Source organism: Thamnophis sirtalis, unplaced genomic scaffold, assembly GCF_051295495.1.
Source record: "Thamnophis sirtalis isolate CommonGarterSnake01/CBP01778 unplaced genomic scaffold, rThaSir2_p1.2 scaffold_71, whole genome shotgun sequence".
Taxonomy (NCBI): Eukaryota; Metazoa; Chordata; class Lepidosauria; order Squamata; family Natricidae; genus Thamnophis; species Thamnophis sirtalis.
In genome coordinates, this window is record NW_028261451.1 from 1 (window position 1) to 25231 (window position 25231).

General features: G+C 57.3%; 1 protein-coding gene across 1 annotated transcript; it reads left to right on the forward strand.

Annotated features, from left to right (window-relative positions):
• Positions 1-20083: 20083 nt before the first annotated feature.
• LOC148042199 (zona pellucida sperm-binding protein 4-like) lies at positions 20084-24706 on the forward strand. The gene is made up of 7 exons (XM_087703195.1): positions 20084-20186; positions 20868-20967; positions 22288-22443; positions 23134-23321; positions 23780-23880; positions 24259-24386; positions 24486-24706. Exons 2-7 carry the CDS (start codon positions 20895-20897, stop codon positions 24704-24706), a joined length of 867 nt encoding a protein of 288 aa, XP_087559321.1. The 5' UTR covers positions 20084-20186; positions 20868-20894.
• The last annotated feature ends 525 nt before the right edge of the window (positions 24707-25231 follow it).

Consider the following 25231-nt stretch of genomic DNA (forward strand, 5'->3'; position numbering starts at 1 on the left):
CTGTGCCCTCTGCCCAGGCTACGGTGGGCCACAGAGAAGGGCTGCTGCTGCTGGCACAAGAGGGGCAAAGGAGCCTGACCCCCGGGGACCATTCACAGAAAGCAGAAGCGGCCGGCCCTACAGCCAAGGACCGGAGCCCCCCAACCGTTCGGGGGGCGCCAGGGCCTTCTGCTGTAGCCCAGGTTCCCTCCCTCCCTCCCTCCCAGGCAGGCAGCTGCTCCTCCAGAGAGCAGGAGATCTGAGATGGGGGGGGGCGGGAGGAGAGGGGGGCCCGTCTAAAGGAAGGCCCTCCGGAGGCCCCAAAGGTCACCCCATATGGGACTAACCCAGGGGCCAATGGCAGGGACACTGGCCGCCCCACCCCACCCCGCTTGCCCCTGCCCAGATCCCGGTCTCTGGGGAGCGTGCTGGGCCTCTGGGAGGAAGTGGCCCAGGTCAGACAGGGCAGAAGAGTCCACGGGCCCTTCCGCCACCCACCCACCCCGCTTTCCTGTCCAAAATAAAGAGGGTCCGGAGAACAGATGGGACACCCCCCCCCGGCCCCTTTCTGCTGATTGGTTGCCCCTGCCGGGGAGGAAGCAGTCCCAGGGCAGAGGAGCCAGGGCTCCCCCCAGGTGACGTGGGGGGCTAAACGAAGGCAGATGATGGGGGAAGCCCTCCTCCCTGTGCTCAGAGATCGGCTGATGGGGAGGGAAGAGGGGGCCACCCTAGGCGGAACTTGGGGGGGGGGGAGGTACAGAGCAACAATGCAAAAAGCTAACTTGATAAACAAGAACCGAACCCACAAAAAGAATCAGTGTGGAAGAGGAGCAGGCAACGCCATCCAAGCCACAACACCGAATGCTGTTCTTCCTTTGCCCCATGGGACCCCCCCCAGACCCCCCCCCAGCACAGGACACCCGGGCAGGAGGAGGAAGGGAGCCCGCCCCTTGCCATCTCCCTCCCTCCCTCCCCTCCGCAGCCCCCTCGAGGGGCAGGGTGGGCCCAGACGGAACTGGATCTTTGCCCCCTAGAAGGGAGTGAGGGGGGGCAGGAGAGAGGCAGGCAAGGGGAACCAGCTGAAAGATGCCACAAGCGCAGGCAGGCACCCTGGGTGTTCCTGCCACAGCCCTACAAAGACATCGGTTGCTTCCGGGGGCAGAATGGCCAACTGACCCGTCTTCAGTCGCGTGGAGACGCCCACAGCAAGCGCCGAAGGGCCAGAGAGTCACCAGAGAGTCGCCCTGTCCTGCAGGACCTCTCTGGGTGACGAGGGGACAGGGGGGTCGACCACTTATGTGCCCAAAGGCAGCTCCTCCCAAGGAGGCAGCAGACGGTGCTTTCCCACAGATCTGAAGAGGGAGAAATGAAGGGAATCTTCATGCTCCCAGTTGTGGCCGAGTCTTTCAAAGGAGCCCAGGGCCACTAACCAGGCTTCCTCGTGGAATTCCCCTATTGAACTATATGGAGGATATTAGAGATCTGAAAAGCCCCCTGGGGAGTTTCCCTCTGCTCTCGAACAAAAGTGAAGTTGACCCTAACTTTAAGAAACAGAAGCAAAGGGAGAGAAAAAACAAAGGATTTAAGAAGTGCAGGAGGTTCTCAAGCCCTGCCCCGTAGCCGGCTTGCACCAGTGCCATCCTCCCATCTGCCCATGCCAGTATCAGGGCAGAAGAGGGCAGGGCAAGAAACAGCAGATGGGAACCAACCAAGGAAAGAATCAGCCTAAAACTAAGGAGAAGTTTCCTGACACCGAGAACCATTAACTGCTGGAATGGCTTCCCTCCAGAGGTTGTGGGTGCCCCATCACTGGAGGCTCTTAGAATAACACAGTTGGGAGGGGCCCTTTAAGAGCTTCTAGTCCAACCCCCTGCCAAGGCAGGAAAACCACTTCAGACAAATGGCTCTCCAGGATCTTCTTAAAGACTTCCAGTGTTGGGGCATCCACAACTTCTGTTCCTCTGATTAATTGTTCTCACTGCCTGGAAGTTTCTCCTCCGTTCTAAGTTGCTTCTCTCCTTGATTAGTTTCCACCCATTGCTTCTTGTTCTACCTTCAGGTGCTTTGCAGAATAGCTTCACTCCCATACACTGTAGCTTTATACCTGTATTTATTTCTGGCTTGTTGACTGTTTTTCATCCTTAATTTTCTAAACTTTGCATCTATTATCTAACCCAGTGTTTCTCAACCTTGTCAACTTGAAGTCCTGTGGACTTCAACTCCCAGAATTCCCCAGCCAGCTATGCTGGCTGGGGGATTCTGGGAGTTGAAGTCCACAGGACTTCAAGTTGACAAGGTTGAGAAACACTGATCTAACCAATTGTACCCTAAGTCCCATGTTAAATAATACCATTTCTCCTTTGCCTTCAATTTCCCTTAGCTTGACTTCCTCTTCTTTGGGGCAGCCCTTGAGATATCGGAGCACTCCTATCACACCCTATAAGAGCATTCGCTCACGACCGAGTCTGAGTATGTGGTTGGGGAGCGAATACTTTTGGCAATATAGTCTATCCCCCCCCCCCCCCCAGTCCTTCTTTTCATCAGATTAGACATATACCCAGTTCCAGCAACCGTTTTTCATACGTTTTAAGAAGGGACGGTGCAGTCATTTGTCTGGGATGGAGTAAGGACTCCTGCCAGAGCAGGGGGTTGGACTAGGAGACCTCCAAGGCCCCTTCCAACTCTCCTGTTCCCAACCCCCTGGTCAGGGCCATCTCTGGCAGGGCAATCTCGGAGGCCGCTTGGCGGGAGGCTGCTCAGCCGTTTCCTTACCTTTCACCAGAGCCGAAAAAGTCGCAGAGTGGCGGGAGACAAAGAGCTTGAGCTGCTGGTCAAGGTCGCAGGCGGTCAGGTCGATATCCCAAGAACGGATCCCTGCCAGAGAGAGATCAGAGAGATCCCTAAGAATCCCTCTGCGGCACATAAAGCATCATTCCCCACCTGAGGCTCCAACCTGGGGACCAAGGGTGTGTGTGTGTGTGTGTGGAGATTGTTGCCGCCCTAAGGCAGGCGCCCCCCCCCGGCCCCTCTGGCTGAGACTGTGCCCCCCTTCCCCACAAAGTTCACCCTGAAACGAGGGAGGGGGCCAGTGGGGCCTGGGTGGGCAGAGGGCTTCCCACCCCCACCCCATCCCCAATTCCAGGGAAGTGAGGTGAGCTGATCAGAGGAAGCCCAAAGGCAGGCAGGATTCTCAGCCCAGCACATCAGAGCAAGGAGCAAGCCGTGTTTCTGGGCCACGACAACCTCCAGCCCCTTCTTCCCCCTCCAAGCTTTCCTGCTGGGCTGCCTCTCCCTGGGCCTTCTGGACACCCGTTTCCTAACCAGCTGCCAGCCCAGCTGCTTCTCTCTCCCAGGTTCTGGACCCAAAGACCTCCGTGAATTCAGGGAGCCCCTGGGCCCTTCGTGCCATGTAAAGACCAATGGTAGGCTGAATCCGCCCCCTACCCTCCGAGACCTCCAGGCCACCCCCCAGGCATTCACTCTGCCCTGAAGCAGGGGGGGGGGCGGGGGGGCTGCTCCCGTCCAGGCCCACCTGGGTGCAACCCAGGCCCAGACACCACACGGCAAAGGCTCCAGCAGAAGGCCACCAGAGCAGGTTCTCAGAGGCCCTCGGCTGCTCAGGCCGACCGAAGGCAGCCAGCTGCAAGATGCTAAATCGAGAGGAGGGTTCGGATTACCTGACTGGGAGCTACACCACCCAGCAGCCAGTCTGACGTGGATCAAGGAATGGGTAATGTTAAGAAATGGTGGGGCTTTTCAATTTAGAGGGTCAGGACTTGCTGTTGGGATGGGATGCTTTCTTATGGTATAAGGGAACCAAAGCACACGGTTATTCTAGGAGGCACCATATAAGAGAGGCTCTGTTATTAAACTGGGAGAAGGTTAAGGGGTTACACTACTTAAAAACTCCAGTCTGGATATCAACCATTGAAGCTTTTTCATATTCAATAATATACAAAAAGGAACAGTTAGATATGCTGAATTATTAAATACAAAGGGAGAACTCAAATCCATACAAAATTTGACACAGGAAGGAATCGAAGTTAATTGGTATTCATATGTGCAAATACATTCTAGATACAATGAAGATTGAAAAAAGGAGGGTTTTTATGATAAAATGACTGAGTTAGATAAAATCTTAACAGGTACTGATGAAAAAGTAATTTAAAAACTCTCTGGCTACCTATTAGAGGTGAAACTTCAGGAAGAACAAGTCAAAGAAACTACGTTAGCCTAGGGGAAAAACTTTGGCCATGGGATTGAATTAGAGAAATGGCAAAAACTGTGGACTCAAAACTATAAAATGACAATGTCAACTGCATATAAAAAGAACTTGTATAAGATGTTTTACAGGTGGCACTTATCCCCAACGAGAATAGCAAGAATGTCTAAGAACAAATCCGAAAAATGCTGGAAATGTCATCAGACGCCGGGCACATTCTACCACGTGGTAGAAGCTAAAAGATATTGGACTAAAATCCACATGTGGTTGGAGAAAATGATACATAAACACCTAGACTTAAAACCAGAACTTTTTATATTGGGAATCATACCAGAAACATACAATAAGGACTTGAAGTACCTGATCATAAATGTTTTAACAGCTGCTAGAATTGTATTGGCCAAGAATTGGAAAAACGAGAAAGTACCGTCACAGGAGGAAACTATTTGGAAAATAATGGAATGTGCCGAAATGAGTAAGCTTACATTTGAAATTAGAGAACGAGAGGAGGATCAATTTTATAAAGTATGGGACTTGTTTTACCAATGGTTAGATAAAAAAACCTGGGAATGAAACTGTTTACTTATGTAGTAATAGAAAGTTATAGTTATTGTTATGAAAGTTTTTTCTTCTTGTTATGAGATAGAGCAGTATTCACATGATATATAAAGGACAATAATGATCTCAATGTATAAGAGTGGGATGATTTGAACACTTTGGTATAATTGTATGTAGTGACCATTTTCTATTAGAAAGACCTTTGTATATTAAACGGATCAATGATGATGAAATGAACAATTGATATAAATAGATATACATGAATTGAAATACTTAACCACTATATGGATTAATAATTAATAATGGGAAACTATTCTTGGAACTCTGGATGATTGGTGACATTATGGTCAATTGAAAATATGAATGTATATTATAAATTAATGGGAATTCTTTGTTTTAATCTGCACCTTTTCTCCTTAGAGAAAGGTGATATTATAATACTTTAAAGATTTATTGTTATTTAATAGATAATTATGAATTCAAGGAAATAAGGATTGTTACAAATGAAAGAATATTAATGGTAATTTGAACACACAATGCTCAATGATAGTGACATATTCAGTTATCTTTAATGGAAAACCAGTGATGTTATTCTTAATCTTAAGAATTGATGCATAAAAACTTGTAACCAAACGACACGCTTGATGAAATGGAGGAAAGTTTTTTTCTTCTTGCTTTTGTCTTGTGTTGTTTTGTTTTTTCTTTAAGAAAAAGAATAAAAATATATACTAAAAGAAAAAGTGCCGGTTGCCAAGCATCCACATTTGCATCCGGTGGTGGCCGTGGGGCGGCTGAAAGAGTTGGCTGGGTGAAAAGCAGCGTCCATTTCTTCAGTGCCGCTGTGACTTAGAACAGTTGCTAGGTGAACAACTGTAAGTCGAGGACCTTTTCCCGCATTTTAGATTTTAGAATCACAAAAACCCGGGAGCTTCTCTCATCCCCTGCGGTCTGTCCCGGGGTCCAGCCTTGGCTCCCTCTTGGCTTGGCCTCTGGGCACGTCAAGAGAGAGAAAGGGGGCAGCAGGGAAAGGGGTGGAAGCAGCAGGAGGCGCCCTGAGTCCCCTCAGGGAAAAGGGCGGCCTATAAATGACAAATAAAACTAAACTTTGGGAGCAGAGGAGCGCTTCTGCTCCTGAGAAGCCTCTGCATCAAGGGCTGCCTCTGGGAAGCATGCATGCCCTCTCCTCCTGCCTGCCCGGCAAGGGTCCTCCCCGAGTGACTCCGTCTCACTCAGTGGCCAGGGGGCTTGTGGCAGTCCAGTCCTTGCAGGAGGAGGCTGTGTGCGATGTAGGGAGGCAGGATTCACCGGGTCCAAGTTTATTTTCCTTAGTCCTTTGTAAATTACTGGAGGTTCAGTAGTGGTGCATCCTTTCCCTTGAGTGGGATGAGTCAAATATGGGAGGAGGGCCTGCTGGCCGGGGGGCGTTGCCCAAAGAGCTTATCTGACTCATCCAATCATGAGAGGACAAGGCCAACCCATTCTGGATACTCCTCCCCGCTGACTATGGAGAAAAATTCCGACCTCCAGAATTAACGGCCTTGGCAACTGCTGCACAAGGGCCTCCTTGGGGGCTTCCCTAGAGCCACACTTTGGGGCAAATGTGGACATCTGCTGCTCTGGAACAAACCCAAGAGCTGAGGCCCCACATTGAAGCGAATGCAGCCTGGGCTCCCGGGAGACTTTCAAAAACAGAAGACCGGACAACCAATGACGTTAACCTAGTTTGGGTAATGAAGCGTCTGCAAGAAAACGAGCTCAGAGAGTGCCAAGAAGCCCTCGGAGCGGACAACCATTGGACTGCGTTGGCCTAAGGCTCCTGCCTTGGGTTGGACTAGAAGGCCTCTGGGGTTCCTTCCAGATGAAACCATCTCGATATTGTTCCGTGTCGCTTGCAATGAAAAGCACAGGGTTTCTAAGACGAGCAGAGAAATCAAATCAAACCTTTATAATGCACGATATGTGTACGATGAATCTGAATGAGCCTCCCTTGGTGCAGCCCCCCACCCCACAAAAAAACCCCACCGAATACAACTCAAGAACCACTCAGTAAATAAAGGAAACAGAAATCCCTCAACCCAAAGGAGCAATAACACACATCCCCACATACATAGACATCCCTCCAGCTGCCCAGCAAGGGGCCTCCTCACCTCCTGGCTGGGGGGTTGATTTAAAAGCTGGGGGGGTAGTGGGGGGGCCATGCTGCCTGTGACCTCCCACGGCTGTAAGCTACCTGCAATACTGCTGAGGCCGCCACTTTTGCCAAAGCTTTTGAGGCCTCTTTTGAACGGAGGAAGTTTTGAACAGAGGCGAAATTCCAGAGAATTTCGGATTCCAAGCTCTGTTCTCAGAGCAGCCTCAGATGCCCCTCAGACGGGACAGGAAAGCCCGGACGGACCACAGAGGGGGGGGGCAGGGGGGGCTCTCAAAGGAAAAGGAACTGGTTTCTGGCCGGAGGAAGCAGAGCAGAAAAAGGGAAGCGTTTCTCCCGTCCATCCGTCCGGGGGAGAAGGCCTGTTCCAACACAGCAGCCTCTCCCCGTCTTCGGTTCCTTTGCTGCCTCTGTGAGACGTTGCAAAGGGCCAGAAAGTCTTTCCGGGGGGGGGGGGGGGGGCTGCAGCCCAACAGAAAAAGTATCACCCCTCACAATTTGAAAAAAACAGCAAGAGAAAAGGAGAACCAGATGTTTTTTCCTAATTCCAATGGGGGAATTCCACATCCCTTTAAAGCCTTTTAAACTTACATTTTCCAATTCAAAGGGAGTCTTTTCAACCCTGCGCCTGGTCTTTGAACATTTCTGGCAAGGTCAGGCGGGGCGTGTGGACTCAGGGCTTGCTTAGGCCCCCAAGAAACACCCCCCCCTCACCCTGCGCACGGAAGGCCTGTCCGCAAAGGCTCCTCCGAACGCTCAGGGCAAGTGGAGGGAGGGCCAGCCGCTCTGCTCCGCCCGTCGGCTCCTCCCAAAGCCGGAGCTCAGCAGAAAAGGCAGCCGATGTCCCAAGTTGCCATGCAGACCCTGGGAGGCCCCCAGCCCTTTCTGGAGCCACTGGCTGCGGGCTCCTTCGCAATGGAAAGGCCCAGGAGGTGGATGGGAGTTTCCCCAGGCCCCTCCACTGCCTGTGTGACTTGATCACGTAACACGGCGTAAGACGCGGCTGCTCCAGAGAGAGCCAAGCTGCCCGGCATCCAGAGCCATCGGGAAGGCAAAGCTCTACAGGCGACCGTTCAGGGCCACGCATCTTCCTCCGCCCGCCTGAGGAGGCCCGGAAGGAAGGCAGGTGGCCTGATGGGGTGTGTGTGTGTGTGCAGTGGAGGAACTATAGCAGTTAGACTTATATACCGCTTCATAGGCCTTTCAGGCCTCTCTAAGCGGTTTACAGAGAGTCAGCATATTGCCCCCAACAATCTGGGTCCTCATTTCACCCACCTCGGAAGGATGGAAGGCTGAGTCAACCCTGAGCCGGTGAGATTTGAACCGCTGAACTGCTGATCTAGCAGTAGCCTGCAGTGCTGCATTTAACCACTGCGCCACCTTGGCTCTTAGTGCTGCAGAACCCGTGACCCGATTCTGCACTGCAGCGCTGCGGCTGGAAACACCGACGGGGCTGCCCCAAGGGTCCATCGGAGCAGAAGCCCCCAAGGCCAGCCAGGCCATTCCAGCGGAACAGGACGAAGGGGCGGATCCTATCTCGGAGGCGAGCCAAGCCTGGGGGAGAGCCTGGAGGTTGCCAGGATGACCACTGGCTGCCCCCCCCTCCCTGCGTCCTTAGCGCTGTTTCGGGGACACTGGGAGGGCCAGCTGCCTCGGGGACTTGCCAGAATGAAAGGATGGGGTGTGAATTCATCAGATAAAAAATAAAAACTGGGCTCTGGTGTGCCTGAGGCTCTTTCTCCTTGCGTGAGCACCCCAAGCCTTGGGGGTGAGGAGGCCTGAGGAGCAGATTCCTCTCCCAGCATGGGCCCTTGAATCAGCCCTTCAGGCCTCCTCAACCCCAAGGCCAGCTTTTATTCTGGCGAGTCCCTGAGACAGGCAGCCTCTAAATGTATTAGTCACGTCAAGGCTGCTTCCGGACAGGACTGCTCCCCCGAGCGCCATCTGCCGGACTGGAGGTGGGACGAATCCACTCCGAGTGGCACCTTCAGGGCCAAATCCCGCCAGGGGTCCGACCTGGGATGGCCAAACGCAGTGGAGGCGGACGAAGGAAGAGCCCCCGTGGCCCCAGCCCAGCCGGAAGCCCAGAAGAACATCCCGGCCGCTCAGCCGAGTCTGGAGGCGCCAGGCAGCCCTTTCCCAGAAAGAGGGGGGAGGGCTGAGGAGGAGGGCCTGCAATCCTGCCCATCTCCACCAAGCAGCCGCCTACCCAGAAAGCGGGGCCTACCAAGGATCCGGGGGGGGGGGGGCTGCCTAGGCAGCAAGCAAAGGGGCCCCAGAGGAGACTGGGCTTAAGCTCAGTCCAGTCCCCAATGACTGGGAACCGGCCCTGGGGGAGGCTAAAGAAGAGCCAGGCGTCTGAGTGCTAACGTAACGTCACCCTCTCAAAGCCGAACTCCTAGTCCAGGAAGCGAAGGAAAGGACGCCTGCATTGAGGTCACCGAGCGCATTTGAAAAGCTGCAGGCTGACAAGGCAACAGGAAGATGATGATGTTGCTGCACCACACGGCCTCCCGCCTCTCCCCACGGCTGTCGGGATCACCATTGTGGGAAACAAGCCCCTTCATCGCTTAGCTTCTCCCGTCCTCTGCGCTTAACCCGAGGCAAAAGAACCGCCTGGAGAACCAGGGCAGCGTCTAAAGCAGCAGCTCTGTTCTCATCCCCAGCTTCTGCCTCTTAAGCCTCAAGTGCAAGAGGCAGGCGGGCGCCTGGAAAACCTCTTTCCCCATCTGAGGGGAAGGGGAGTTCCAGTCTTTTGGAGAGAATCTGGCTCCCTGCGAATCACAGCTCCTGGATTACGGCCTTGCTTTCTGCTTGATCGTTTCCCTGGTGGGAATCCCTGCTTCTCTGAAGGTGGGAGGGGACAGGCTCTCCTCCTTTTGTTCCCTTCTTAGCTTTTTTACTTTCTCTTGTCAAAGGTCTGCAAACGTGACTTATCTCTGGGTGTCTGTTGAGAGCCGATTTGTCTGAATGCCAAGCTTCCAGAAATTCCAGGCCGTCTATTTTTTATTATTTAGCTGGTCCTGGGGAGAATAGGACAACTTTCCGTGGCCGACTTGCTACAGGATAATTTAACGATTCTGTTTAATTATTTAAAATAAATAAAACTTCTTTTTAACTCTTGCCATTCCCATTTCATTGTGTCCCTCCTTTGGCGTCCTTTCTTGGATGCTCCTCTTCCACCGTTCCTTTGGGGTTAATGCAACTCTTGCCCTGCAGTGAGGGGCCCCAGCCGTCCCTCCCTAGACCCAGTCTAGACGCTCAGAGTTTCCCAGTTGAAACTGTGACCGAGTCTGTCCACGTGTTGCCAGATTAAACAGCTGGTGCCCATGGATGCACCCCTCCCATTGGTCCCACGCAGTGACTGTTACAGCCTTTACGCTGTGCGGGGCTCCTGTATTTCCTCCCGGGGCTGCTGGGTCTTCTGGCTCCCTTCAGGAGGAAGCCCTTTGGGGGGGGGGGGCTTCAGCTGCTTGGTGTGGGTGTGGCAGTGAGGCCATGTGGTTGTAGCTGCCTGTTGGCCGTTTCCGACACATGGCCATCTTATCCTTCGCATCACTCGTGCTCAATGTGCAGGGTGGGTGGGTGAGTTGAGCAGCCAGGGGCTTTTTGATTGAGTTGCGTAGGTATCCACTGTGTTGTCACATAGGCAGCCGGTTTTTCTAAACCTTCACCTGTTTGTCTTTTCTTTAACTTTCTCATTCTTGTGTAGTCTATTATCAGGCCTCTAGAAAAGGCCTTCAAATAAGGGGAGATTGGTGTGGCCTCTACATCAAAGGGGGGAAAAAACTTCTCAGTATAATAAAGGAAAAGGGAGAGAATCTGCCACAAATAATATCTGAAATCCTGATAGAGATACCCCAAGAGAAGATGATGGAGACATTTCGGGTAAATACAAGATATGCAACGAGAAATGCTCTTCCAAGGGAAGTCCATGTAAGATTTACTAAAAAAAGCAATGAAATTTCAAATATTGCAGAAAACGAGAGAGAAAACTGGAATACAAAGGCAAGGAGATTGTCATCTTAAAGCAAATTCCAAGAAGAGTGAGAGAGAAGAGAATATCAATTCCTGACTACAAGTTTACTTAAGATAGGAGTTAACCATAGATGGCTGATACCGGAAGGTTTAATCTTTCTATGGAAAGGACAAAGGTACAGAATTGATGCAACTGGAAAAGCAGAAGCCTTCTACACAGAACATTTGAGAGGGAAGGCCGAGAAGACTGGAGAAGAAGAACTAATGGTGCAACTGTTGGATACACCCATGACTGAAACTGAGAAGACGGAGGGCGCCGTAGGTGGGATCGATATTGAAGAAGGTGCCATGGGGGGGGGGGGTGTAGATATTAGAGAACGACGGGAACCAAGATCAACTAGAGCCATAAATCCTATATATAAAGCATAACGATGGAAGGAGAAAAAATGCTCATAATATAAATGGACTTAATTCGGCAATCAAAAGAAGGAAAATATTTCACAAATTAGAAAAGTTAAGATTAGACATAATTTGCTTACAAGAAGTACATATTCAACAAAGATATGGTCATGTATTAGTACAACCAAAACTTGGGGAAAAAATTTACCTCTTTGACGGACTGCAAGAAAAGAGGAGTGATCTTTTATATTAAAGACAAAATTCCAGCAGAAAAAAAATTTATACAGATGAAGACGGAAGAATCTTGATGGTGGAAATTATGAATAATACTAGGAAAATACTTTTAATTGCAATTTACGCACCAAATGAAAAACAAGATGAATTCTATAAAAAACTCTAGGAAAATTTGCGACCTAGACTATGTCAACATCTGTATGATAGGAGATTTTAATGGCATTACAAATCAGAACATGGATTATAAAACAATAAAACCAAATAGAAAAACACTCCTGAAGTCCTTCTCCGGGATGATGGATGAAATAAACTTAAAAGATGTTTGGAGAGAAAGAAATCCTACAAAAAAGCAATATACTTTCTATTCAAACACAAACTTATCATTCTCTAGAATAGATATGATTTGGGCCTCAATGGATTTATTTGGTGATGTACAAGAAGTGGAAATTGAATTAAGTACTTGGGTGGATCATAACTCAATTATAATCAAACGGAGAGGTCAAAGAACAAGATCTAGACGGACATTAAACAATACGATATTGAAAGAGAAAGACTTTGTACAGAAAATGGAAAAAGAATTGGCTTTCTTCTTCAAAGGAAATAAAAAGGAAGACACATCCATTGGGAATCTTTGAAGGCCTTTTCTAGAGGCCTGATAATAGACTACACAAGAGGAGCCAGGCACTTTCTGAGACAGTTGCGTAGGTATCCATTGTGTTGTCACAAAGGCAGTCGGTTTCCTCTTTGTGGTGTTGCGGGTTGCTGTGGTGCATTTGGGCTCTGGGAAGTTTGGTTGTTACTTTGACAATGGTTGATTTTTAATAAACTTGGGTTTCTAGTGTGCTGTTATTCCCTCTACAGGTGAGGCTGTCCAGGAAGGCAGCGTCTCACTTCCTTCTCCTCCTGTCAATTTTATTCCTTTGAAGAGGCTGTTGACGGTTTCCTGGCTCTTTCCTAGCTTCTTTCTTGTTAGGACGAAGGTGTGGTCTACACACCAGGCCCACGCTTTTGGTTGTGCGCCAGGGAGCACTATGGTTTCCAGAGGGTGCATTGCAGTCACAGCCGTGACTCCCAAGAGTGGTGACCACAGGGCCGTCCCTCGGATTTGTGGGTGCGTTTGTCCAGGAAACGTAGAGGACGGGAGGCTGATGGGGGCCATGATTTCGGCCTCAGTGCTGCCCTTGGGGGCTGTTGTGTGGTTGTGCGGCTGTGGCATCTTTCACTACGTCTGGATCTAGAGACGTAAAGAGTGCTGGGACATCGAATGAAGCCGTCATTTCATCTTCTTCCATTTTTACGCCTTTTGTTCTCTGGAGGGATTACAGGGGGGAGTTGAGAGAATAACCCCCCCCCACCCCCCTGGGAGGTCCAGGCTTTTTTTTGCAACTTCTTTCTCTATGTTGTATATTGGGGTACCCTTTCAATTGAATGATAGCAATAGCACTTATATCCCGCTTCAGAGTGTTTTCCAGCCCTCTCTAAGCGGTTTACAGAGTCAGCCTCTTGCCCCCAACAACAATCTGGGTCCTCATTTTACCCACCTCGGAAGGATGGAAGGCCGAGTCAACCTTGTGCCTGGTGAGATTTGAACTGACGAAAGTGCAGACAGCCGGCAGTCAACAGAAGTAGCTTGCAGTACTGCACTCTAACCACTGCACCACCCAGCTCTTTGATGATGAGGCTTGCTGTGCTGGTGTATTTGGGGCCACCCACAGGAGCTGGGGAGGATGGGCCCACTGCTTTTCACCCGCCACTGTCATCTGACCCTTCCTGGCTAGGTTGACAAGAGCCCAGATGGCGCAGTGGTTAAGGTGCAGTATTGCAGGCCACTTCAGCTGACTGCAGTTCTGCAGTTCGGCTGTTCAAATCTCACCGGCTCAAAGGTTGACTCAGCCTTCCATCCTTCCGAGGTGGGTAAAATGAGGAGCCGGATTGTTGTTGGGGGCGATATGCTGACTCTGTAAACCGCTTAGAGAGGGCTGAAAGCCCTATGAAGCGGCATATAAGTCTCACTGCTATTGCTATTGCTACTTCTCTTGATCAGGTTATGCATGAATGTATAGGAAACAGGTGGAACAAAGGCTTGAAAATAGTACAGAGAGAAGCAACGGTTGCCCAAGGACCCAGAGGACGGATGGCTTTTCATCTCCTTTAAGGAAACGGTGAGAAGATTTCAGGAATAAACCCAAATCAGGAGCCCTAAAAGAAAAAGGCTTGGAGGAAAATCCCTAAAAGAAGCCTGAGGAGAAGGAATAGAGCAGCTTAGCTCTGTATCTCCAAGTGGCACCATGCCCGCTCGAGGCTCCTCCCGGCTTAGGAGAGCTGCTGGCCCAGGGTCAGGCTCCTTTCTCCAGCTGAACAGGGAACCCACCGGGAGCTCCAGAAACTGGGAGAGAGAAGCATCCGAGGACCTCCCGGCTGTCCTGGGAGACATCGACCTTCACCGGCCCAGGCCCTGAATCCCTCCCTGCCCTGGGACTGTCCCGGTGGGTCCTTGTCTGCTTGGGCCTTCTGGCCTTTCCAGTCCAACTGCCTGAATTAGTCCCGGCAGGATTCTTGGTAAGGCTTTGGAAGGGCCCTGCCATTGCTTCCTTCCTGGGGCTGAGAGAGACTGTCCGGCCCAAGGTCACCCAGCTAGCCTTGTGCCTCAGGTGGGGCTAGAACTCACCGTCTCCTCCTGTTTCCTAGCCTGAGTTTCAAGGCAGTCCCACCTTCCTCGTTTCCTCCGGCAAGGATGACTGAATACGGCCCATGCTTCCCTGCAGAACCCTCTTCTTGCTGAGCTCCTGGCAGCCTGCGGAGGGATCCAGCTGCCGGCACCCGGGCACAAACCACAATGGCCTTTCCCGGGCCCAAAGAGGGTCCCTCGCCTGGAGGTCTTATGCCTGCCCCCTTTCAGCAGAACGCCCCCCACCCGTCCAGAGGCTCCGGGCCTGCTCCTCCACTACGGGGCCAGTCCCACAGTGGTGCTCCAGGGCAGGGAGGTGGTGAGCCCAAAGGTGGCGCAGTGGTTAAATGCAGCACTGCAGGCTACTGCTAGATCAGCAGTTCAGCGGTTCAAATCTCACCGGCTCAGGGTTGACTCAGCCTTCCATCCTTCCGAGGTGGGTAAAATGAGGACCCGGATTGTTGTTGGGGGCAATATGCTGACTCTCTGTAAACCGCTTAGAGAGGGCTGAAAGGCCTATGAAGCGGTATATAAGTCTAACTGCTATTGCTATTCAGAATAACAGGCCAAGAGGTGGCTGAGAGACCCACCCAACGTCAGCCTCCAACAAGGCTGCCCGTTTCCCACAAGGAGCCCCGTGTCCGCCGCTTTTGGGAGGGCAATGCAGCCCCCCCCCCCGAGGAGTCCTTTAAGAGGCCCTCCCTGTCCCAGCAGCTGTGGGGCCCTCCCCTCCCTTCCATAAGCTGCCCTGGCTCAGCTAGAGGGAGCTCGATCAGGGCCTTAAGAGAAGGAAGAGAGGGGGGGCTCCCCTGGGGCATCCAGCAGGCACTTCAGCAGCCACTTTTTATTCCCGCAGAGGTCGATGCCAGCCTAAGACCAGCCGGACAGAGATGGGCCTTTGGGGTTAGGGGCAGAGCGAGAGGCCCAGCCGCTAAGGCAGCCTGAGCAGCTGCCCCTGACGGAGATCAAAGAGCAGCTGTTGAGGACCGGAACCCAAATCGGCAGCCTTCTAGCCACCCCGGCTCCAGATGCCTTTCAAGGGAGAGGAATGCCAGGCTCCTCAGCCACGGATTCTTCCCTTTCACAGGGGGCTTCGGCTGGCCCACCCCTCCATTTCATGCACCCACCTCCACCCGCCCTGTCTGCCCTTGGCAGCTCTCCTTCGGAACAATGGTTGCAAGAGCCTTGCACAACGTCCAGCCTGAGCAAAGCAAAGAGGTCCCCCGCCTTCCGCTCCTCTTCCTCCGCTGAGAGAAACCCCCCCTCCCCCGTGTCTCCAGCAGAGAAAAAGCCCCTCCAAATGCCAAGGAGAACCCGAAGCCACAACCGCCGGCATCTCCCTGGCAAGAGGCGAGAGCAAGGCTCCCATGCCCTCAGCAGAAGAGGCGCATTCCCAACAGGTGCGCACCCGGCCCTGGCTCCCGGCCTGCTCGCGCTCTGCCAAGGTGACTCAGGTGCAGAGGGAAAACAAAAGCAGCCTTCCAGGCTCGGGGGGGGGGGGGGGGAGCCTCCCTCTCCTCGGGGCAGGAAAGCAGCAATTGGGAGCAATTTGCTGCCTTGAAAACAATCCCAGAAGGAAAGGTGTTGCCAGGCTCTCCTCCAAGAACCACCCGCCGCTACTTTTGCTTGGCTGGCACCGTGCCCCTCGTTCTGCTGCTGGGCTGGGAGTCCCGGCGGAAAGGGCTTCCGTGTGCGGCCCCAGCAGGAGGCCAGGAGAAGGTCCAAGCAGACCCACCGCTTCAAGGACAGGTCACCATGCCAGCCAAAGCCTCTTCCCCAAACGCTACTGCAGGAGGACCGGTGGGGCCGCCCCAAACGGGGAAAGCCAGCCAATGGCCAGGAGAGCCCCACGAGCTGAAGCAGCCCCCCCCCCCAACACGAAGAAGAGCTGGGAATTGGAGGGGGGGCAGCCCTGTATTCCCCAGAGGAGCTTCTCGCTCAGAAGTCCTGAGCAACACACGGCCTTTTCCCAGCCAAAACACACTCTTCTTTTTTAAAGACAGAGACAGCAAGGGCTTTCCCAGCAGCCCAAGTGGCCAAGAACCCCCTGCGGCCTTCCGATAGGAAAGGGGGATGCTTGGAGGCCCCCAGGGAGCTCCAGCCTTTCCCTTCCGCCCCTGCAGGGCACCCGGGCATTGTGACATCCACGGGTCACACAGAAATGAGATCAGGCGGTGGGGCCAGGAATGGCAAAGGCGGTTCTGACCTCAACTTCCTCCGGCTCCAACTGCTCTTTATTCTCTGCCTCCAGCTGGCTTCCTAGCAGGAAGCCCCGCCGGGCCCCTCCTCCTCCGTCCTCCTCTGCGCCCTCGAAAGGGCTCCTTCCACCCCGGAGACGCTGGCTGGTCTCTGCCTCCAGCCAAACCACGGCGGAGGACCAGGGAGAAGGAGGACCCCAAATCCTGGCGGGAAGTTCAGGAAATCGACGCCCTTTGCTGGTTATTACTTGAACCCGCGAAGGCCCCCAATCCTCAGGGCCTCCGAGGGGACCACAAGATGCTTCCAAGGAAACGCCTGGAACTTAAGTCCGGAGCAGCTGGACGGAGAAAGAGCCAGGAAAGCCACGTTTCCCAGCCTCCGTTGCCCCCGAAGACCCTGCTGCAGCTCCGGCCCCTCCTGGGAGCTACGCCTGGGGGGGGGGGGAGAAGGAGTGACCTCGGGTGACCCCGCCACAGCCCCCTCCCCCCCTCGGAGCCCCCTCCGCAGCTCTGGCGAGGAAGACCCCCGCCCCCCCTTCTCCCAGCCTCTGCGGAGACCCTCGCAAGCGAAGCAGCCCCCAGGGCGGGAGGGAGGTGGGGGGCTTCCGCCTCCTCCCCCCCCCGCGCCACGCTCGGCCCTTTGTCCGCCAGGCCCCCCCTCTCCCGCCCATGAGCCCCCCGGGGCCCCTCACCCGCTCTGCCCCCTCCCCTGGAAGGAGGCCGGGGGTCCCGCTGCTGCCCCCTCCCTCCCTCCCTTCCGCCACGGGGCCTCCGCCGCGGGGAGTTTGGGGGGCGGCGGCGGCGGAAGGGCGCCCCGACTCCGAAGCCTCCCCTCGCCCCTCCCCCCACTTCCGGCGCCCCCTCACCGGCTCTGACGGCCGCCAGCACCGCCCTGCGCAGCCCCGGACGGCCACCCCCGGCGCCGAAGACCACCACCAGCGAGAAGCGCTCCGGGGGCGGCGCCGGCGGGGCGGGGGCAGCAGCCGCGACGGGGCCCATGGAGAAGCTGCCCCGGACGCCGCCGCAGCCGCCTCCTCCGGCCGCCACAGCCGCCGCCATCTTGGTTGGCGCCTCCGAGGCGTCCGTTGGCCCCGCCCACCCGCCGGCCCCGCCAGCGCCCTCGCACCGGCCCCGCCCCCTGCGCCGCCGACCGCCAATCAACGAGAGCGAGAGGCGCGGCTGGGCGTGGCCACGGGAGGCCGCCGCTGGGAGCGCCGGGGAGGGAGGGAGGGCGCGCCGATGCCGGCCAGACCCAGCGGGGCCGGAGGAAACCGCGCAAAGGGGCAGAAGCGTTGGCGGTTTCCTGCGCGCATCTGCGGTACTTCCTCCAGGCTGGAGCAGCAGCGGCCTCCCGGGGAGGGATGGGAAGGGCGCCCTCTGTGCATGTGCAGAGTTTCCCCGTGGGGCCTGCAGGAGGGTTAATAGATCGCCCCGCCCCGCCTTGGCTCCCCTGGACGAAAGTTTGGTTGTGGCCCCAGGGAGAGACCCCCGCCTCTCCCCCTCCGCCCGGCTGGGGAGCCTCCTCCCTCTGAGCATGCGCAGAGCGCCCCCCCCCCCCGAACAGCGGAGGGGTTTTAGAAAGGAAGGGCTCTCTGGAGACCCAGAAAGGGGGTTCCTGGCCATGTGCAGAGTGTCCGTCCTGAGCAAAGGCAGGGGAGAAACCCCAGGAGGGCCGATACGGAGAGCTTTTTTCCCGGGCTTATATGGGAAAGGAAACGCACACCGTGTCCATTTCGGTGGATAAACTAACCCCCCCCCCCCCCCGTCTTCTCCTTAGAGGGAAGTGATCTCTAGGCTGGAGTACTGCAATGTGCTCTACATGGGGCTGCCCTTGAAGAGCATCCGGAGACTTCAGCTAGTCCAGAATGCGGCCGCGCGAGTGATCGTGGGCGCACCACGGTTCGCCCACATAACACCGATCCTCCGTGAGCTGCACTGGCTACCTGTTGGTCTCCGGGTGCACTTCAAGGTCCTACTCACCACCTATAAAGCGCTCCATGGTAGTGGATCTGACTATTTGAGAGACCGCCTTCTGCCAATTACCTCCCTGCGTCCCATCAGATCGCACAGGGTAGGCCTCCTCCGTATTCCATCCGCCAGTCAGTGCCGACTGGCGACTACTCGGAGGAGAGCCTTCTCTGTTGCGGCTCCGACACTATGGAACAATCTCCCCGTGGAGATTCGTACCCTCACCACCGTCCAGGCCTTCCGCACAGCCCTCAAGAACTGGCTAACCCGTCAGGCCTGGGGATAATCTTATTTCGCCCCTCCCGAATGCTGAGTGAATGTTGAGTTTTACTGTCTAATTTACTTTGTGCACATTTCTTTTTTGTATTGTCCTACACTCCCCTTCCTTTTTTGATTGTAAGCCGCCCTGAGTCCCCTCAGGGAAAAGGGCGGCCTATAAATAAACTACAAACAAACAAACAAACAAACAAGGGAGGTGCCCCTTGCCCCTCCCCATCTGCCTGCAAGGGGGCTGCAGCCTTGATTTGCAGCCCAGCCCTCCCTCCCCCAGCCCAGGGCTATGAAGCCTCTTTGAGGACTAGCCACTTGCCAGTCCCTGGATGATTAGGATGGCTCTTGCAGCGTTCGGCCTGGGCCTCCTCGGCTGGGCCCTGCAGGTGGGCCTGTGCAATGGAGAAGCCTGCTGGGGGGCTGCTTTGCAGAGCTGCCAGGGGGGCCGCATGCGGATCCTGCTGACGCCCAGGCCCAGAGCGGCTTCCTCGGTCATCCGGCTTCTTGGTCAGTGGCGCTGAGCCTCGAGGCCGGACCACCGGCCCAAGGAATGACGGGGGGGGGCTGAGCGTGGGGGAGCCGTCTCCCAGCTGCAGGGAGGGGAGGGGCCTGGCTCCAGGGGAAGAGCTGGAGGGGAGAGGCGGGTTTCATCTGCCCAGGAACTCTGCTCACCCTGGTGACCCCCCCCCCCATTAATGGGACCCTTTGCTCCAAGCGGCCGGCCACGCAAGCCTTCTATGCGACTCTTTTACAGGTGAAAAATATGCTAATAGGCCTCAATTTAAATGTTCTACTTAACTGGCAGCTTCGGCCGATTCTGAAACTTTTCTGCTGATATTTTTAAAAGTTTGGTTTTGCATGAAGATGCCCCCCACACACACACACAGCAGGGGGGAGGGGGGAGGGGAGGGGGTGGTCTGGGACTCTGAGCAAGTGAAGTTTTCTTGCAGTCTCATCACTCAAACTAGGGAGCTTCCGTGCCAGTAAGGAGGGTCTTTACCTAAACCAAGAAAAGAAACCCCTCCCTCACCAGCACTGGTGACCTTACCTAGTTTGGGCAATGAAACGTCTGCAAGAAAGCCACCCAGCGAGAGATAGAAAGAGAGACACCCCCCCTCGGGGACCCCTCAGCTCCGCCCTGAGCCACCCGGAGCCTCCTCTCTTGGGGCCAGAGGGGGTTTGTGCCCCGGGTGGGCCCTGCCTTGCCTGGCAGAGGAGAGGAGCCTTCAGACGGCCTGAGGATGCCTGGGGTCTTCTCCCCACTTCTAAGCAGGGGGGAGGGGGAGGGTTTCCCGGGGAAACGGATGCTGCTGCCCCACCCCCTGCCGCCTGGGTCCCTACAGCATGTCTGTCCCGGACTGGCCCACTTTGCAGGGCTGATGGGAGGGGCCAAGGCCCCCAATTCAGCCACGCTGCTGCCTCTTCCCCCCCCCCCCCGCAGATGCCGCAGGGACCCCCCGTCTGCTGAAGAACGACTCCGCCTGTGGGACCTCGGTGTCCTCTCTGCCAGGGGGCTCCGTGGCCGTCGAGACGGCCTTTGGCGGATGCTACACCCAGGCGCAGGTAAGAGGGGGGGCACAGGGTGGGAGAGGGCTTCCCGGGGCCACCTAGCTGCACAAACTGAGCACGCTCACTGCTCGTGCGCGCACACTCGCCCTCCAATTCCATGGCTCGCTTCCGAATGGCTCACGGCCCGGTAGGGGCTGCAGCCCGGGGGTCGAAGCCCCCTGGTCTCGCGTCTCCTGCTTGAAGAGGGGGTTGGCCTAGAAGACCTTCGGGGTTCCCTCTGGCTCTGTTACTCCGTTAATGGCTGTGCCCTTTCCCAGTCAGGAGCTCTGCTCCGGCCGTCCTGCAGCCCCTCCCTTCTGGCCAGAGTGGCTCTGAGGAAGGGGCTGGAGAGGTTGACCCTTCAGAGCCTCCATGGCAGCCCTGAGTGGTCAGAAGGTCCGGCTTCTTCAAGATGGGAGGAATTGGGGGAAAGGAGAGCAGCCAGGAGCCCCTCACTCAGGGGGGCTGGGCTGCCTTTTCTCCTCTGTCTGAGATGCTCAGGGGGGCCTAGCAGACGCCCCCCCCCCAAGGATTGGTTTCAGGACCTGAAAGGACTCTGGAACACCCTTGATGGGCAGAGTGCCCCCCCCAATTGGCCACAGGCCCCAGGAAGCAGCCGTGGCTCCCCCCAGGGGGGCTGGGGGGGGGGCTTTCAGGCTGGGCTGGAGGGACCAGCGGCTCCTCCTCCCCCACCAGGATGGGAGCTATCGGACCACCCTGCAGATGGAAAGCCTTGGGCCAGATGGACGGACGGCCCCCTGCCAGAAGGAGCTGAGATGCCCAGGGCCACATTTAGGTAGGCAGCAGGCTTTTCTCGGGGGGGGGGGGGTGGCTCCCGACCTTCAGGCCCCCCCGGGCTGCTCCAGGGCGACACCAGTTGGGCTGGGGTCTCCTTGCTCCTGGTGGGGCTGTGCAGCTTCCAGGCGGGGCCCTCTTACAGCCCTTCCCTCCAAGTACAAAGCAGGAAGACCCCACCTCCTGTGCCCAGACCCCCTGCCCCACTCGGGGAGAGAGGAGGGGAAGGGCTGCTGAGGCTGTCCTGATACCTGCCAGACACCTGCCCGCCTGCAGCCAGGGAGGGGGGGGGGCGCCGTCCTGGTCTCCTGAGTGGAAGGGCACAAGAGGCTTCCCCCCTCCCCCCCCCCCGATAGGCCCTGGGGAGGGGCTTCTGCCTGCTGCCCTTGTGCCCAAAGCTGCTGCAGGCCAGGAGGGGGAGGTGAGGTCACAAAGCGGGGCTGTTGATGTGGGAGAAGCCCACCCTGGCAACTGGAGGAGGCCCAGACCCCTGCCTGCCTCCTGCCAGGCAGATGCCAGCTGGCATGGCTTCCCCTGCACTCCTGGCGCTTCTGATGGCTGCTACTGCCAAGGTGGCCCCTGCTGGGACCGGGTGGGAGCCACCGGCAGCAGTGGCACTGCCCGGGGGTAGGTGCTGAGACATCCATGGGGGAGGGGTATGGGGGGGTCAGCCGCTCCCAAGATCCCACAGCTGCCCCACAGGCCAACCCCACATCCACCCCCACCAAGGGCAGTGAGGGTGCTGGCTCTGGGGGCCTGCAGGGAGGGCCGTTGGCCCAAAGGGGGCAGCTCCCAAGAGGCTCCCGGTGGCTGTTTCTGGCCCGGCCGGTCTCCGCTGTGGCATCTCTGGCCCGGAGTCCCTGGAGCAGCAGCAGCGCTGTGGGGCCTCTCAGGCCCCATGTTCCTCTATGTTCCGTTTGACCAGGGACCCTCTTTGGCTTTGGGCCCGGGAGCCCCTCACAGGGAGGGACGTGGGGAGCCCCCGGCAGAATCCCCCCCCCGGGAGCCCTTCCCCCTTTGCCCAGGGAAGTTCGGAGGGGCCCCCAAGGACCACAGCGTCCCCAAAGGGGAGCAGCCGTTGGGGTGGGCTCTGGAGTCTGCTGGAGAAGGAGAGGCTACAGAAGGCCCACCGGCAACCATCAGCTGTGGGTGCCAAGGGGGGGGGCGGCTCTGGGCTCCCCCGGCCCTCCTGGGCCAAGAGGCAGCCAAACGGGGGTCCCCAGGGGCCCCTCCTGAGCTGGGCCTCTGCAGAGGGAATCTTCCTGGTGCTCCTGCAGGGGAAGGGGAGATGCCCCATGGCCGCCCTCTCTCCTGCCCCCAGTCCTGGATCCCCCCAGCCCCAGGCGGTGCTCAGCGGTGCAGATGGCGGACCGGCTGCCCTGCAGCTCCCAGCGGCTCAGCCACGGACGGTGCTCCCATCTGGGCTGCTGCTTTGACCCCCAGGACAGGCTGACCCCCTGCTACTACGGCAAGACAGGTGCAGCGGCAGACCGCGGGGGCCGAGGGAGGGGGGCACCACTGTGGCCCCTGGGACGTCCCGGGACCCCCATCCCCCTTGGAGGGGCAGCAGCTGCAGCCGGTCCCTTCTGTGCCCCCAAGTCCCTTTAGGGACCCCCAGGTCTCTTCTGGGGAACTTAGGCTGAGCCTTCTGCTCAGCTGCCCCAAAGGGCTGGTCCAAGACAAGGGGCCTCTGTCCGGGGTTACCTGGGCCCCTGAGCCACGCCTGGAAGGGCGGCTGGCCAAGGGGAAGCAGAGAGGAGGGGGGTCGTCCTTGTGGAGGTAGAGGAGGGCTGGGGGGGGGTCTTCTCCTTCCTCCCCATCGGGGGTGGGAATGCTTCTACCCTCCTGGGGGGGCGTCTTCTGCCCCCCCCCCCAATGCCTGGGATGGGGAAAAGGGTGGAGGGAAGAGAGAGGCCGTGCCAGGAAGCAGAAAGGGGACGAGGGGGGAGGACCCATATCAGGAGCCCGAAGGGAACGGAGGAAGGGACCCTCCTCCGCTGGGCTGGACGGTCCCTTGCATAGCCATCCCCCCCCTTCTGTCTTGCAGGGGGGGAGAGCTTGCAGCCTGTCCTGCCCGAGGCCTTTCTGGGCCAGGGGTGGGAGGAAAGGGGCACCTGGCCTTTGACCCAACAGACCCCCCCCACCCCCACTCTCATCCCCTTCACAGTGACGGCCCGCTGCACCCCGGAGGGCTCCTTCTCCCTGGCCGTCTCTAGAGACGCGGCTGTGCCGGCCCTGAGCCTGGATTCCCTGCATTTGCTGAGGCCTCGGGGGGGCCCCTGTGGCCCCCTTTCCAGGAATAAAGTCTTCGTTGTCTTCAACTTCCCACTCTCTGCCTGTGGGACCATCGTCAAGGTCAGTGAGGAGGCTGCCACACAACAGCAACAACAACCACCACGCCCCTGTGAGGTGGGGGGGGGGGCCTGGGAGAGGCTGGCTGGCTGGGGGTCCCCAAGTTCACCCTGGGGGCCGAAAGGGGTCAGAGCCCCGGAGTCCCACAGCTTCTCCCTCGGGGGCCCAGGTTCTCTCCGAGGGTTCAAATGGCCGGGCTCAAAGGGGGAAGAGGAGGGAGGGGGCTTAAAGGACTTCCACTGGCAAACCCCCCCCCCCAATTCCCTTTGCTCCGGTGGGAGAGAAATGCTGAGCCATCTTCCACCCCTGATTCTCTGGGCTGGAAGAAAGCGGCCCCATTGGGGGACAAAAGCAGAGGGGCTCGGGGGGGGGGGGGGCAGAGCCTGCTAGAAAGGGAGGGAGGGAAGAGCTGAAGGAGGGAGGGAGGGAGGGGTCCCCTCAGCCAGCGCTTTCTGTGCCAGGAGGCCGGAGGCCACCGGATTTACGAGAACCAGCTCTCGGCGGAGAGACGGACCCTCCGGGCCTCTTCGGGCTCCATCACCCGGGACAGCGACTTCTTCAGGTGGCCGCAGGGGGGTCCCTGGGCAGGCTGGGGGCGGGGAGGAGCAGGGCCAGGATCCCAGCCCTGGGATGAGGGGGGGAAGATCCCCCCAAGAGAGAGGGGGAAGGAGCCCCTGCCTGCCTGGCCCTCCGGCCCCCAGAGGCCTTGAGCTGGGCTGGCTCTCGGCCCCCTCCCCGGAAGGCAGAGCCGGGCTTCAGCCAGGGGGCTTGGTGGCTCTGGGCCTCCTGCTGCTTCTGCTTGCTGCATTCCCCCCAGGCCCTGAGCAGGGGTGGCCTTCATGACCTCAAGGGTGCCTTCTTCCTCCCGGATTCACTGGTGCCCTCAAGGGAACCCGGCAGCAGTGGCCACAAGCCCCCCCCCCCCCCGGCTCTCTTGCAGGCTGACCATCCGCTGCAGCTACTCTGCCCAGGAGCCCCTCCCGGTGAGTCTCCTGGTGGCCGTTCTTCCTCCCCCGGCCGCCGTTGCCCAGCAGGGGCCCCTCACCCTGGACATGCGGATCGCTGCAGGTATGTGGGGGGGTCAGCCCCCAAGCCCTCCCAGGAGGGGGGGGGCTCTGCCTGCTGCTGTCCCTCTGGGGCAACCTCAGGGGCCTCCTCCCTCTGCAGACGAGACCTACTCCTCCTACTACGGCCCTCTGGACTACCCGGTGGTGAAGCTGCTGCGAGAGCCCATCCCCCTGGAAGTCCGGCTCCTCGGGAGGAGGGATCCGGCGCTGCTCCTGCTCCTCCACGCGTGTTGGGCCTCCCCCAGCCCCAGCCCCCTCCGGTCACCGCAGTGGCCCCTCCTGCAGGATGGGTCTGTGACTTGGGACGGGCAGGGGGGGTGACATGCCTTAACCAGCAAGTTTGCCTGGCGCCCAGGGGTGGCCTGGCTGCCTCCGCCAGTCTCTGGCCAGAGCTTGACCAAGGAGGAACGCTGTGCAGCCCCCCTCGATGATCCTGTGGGGCCCAGCGCTTCGTTTCTTTCAATTTATTTCTTTTAGGCGGGGGGGGGAGGGGGGCGCTGTCTCTCGATCAGAGCGACTTTCCCCAGGGGGTGGAAGCTCCCCGTTTTCCCTGGTCCAGCAGAGCCAGGATTGGCTGGTTGCCAAGCGTTTGGTGGTGGGCAGCAGCCCCCTCCCTTCCCCGGCCTCCCACCCCCACCGGTGGTCACTCGAAGCCTGGTTCTCCTGGAGGCCGTTTGTGCCTGAGCTGCCCCCTCTGCCCCCAGGTGCCCCTGCCACGGAGGCAACCTCCAGGCCCAGCTGGTTCCCCTCGAGTGGGATCTGGGGCTGCCCTTCCCCTCCCACCATCAGCGCTTCGTGGTCAGGACCTTTACGGACAGGGACGCCCGGCAGACGCTCAGCGGCCCG

Bases quoted from the DNA above. Each gene is read 5' to 3' on its own strand.
- LOC148042199 (XM_087703195.1), top strand. From the start codon at position 20,895: ATGGAAAGCCTTGGGCCAGATGGACGGACGGCCCCCTGCCAGAAGGAG. The intron at 20,968-22,287 runs GTAGGCAGCAGG...TCCTGCCCCCAG, and splicing joins ATGCCCAGGGCCACATTTAG to TCCTGGATCCCCCCAGCCCC. The intron at 24,387-24,485 runs GTATGTGGGGGG...CTCCCTCTGCAG, and splicing joins GGACATGCGGATCGCTGCAG to ACGAGACCTACTCCTCCTAC.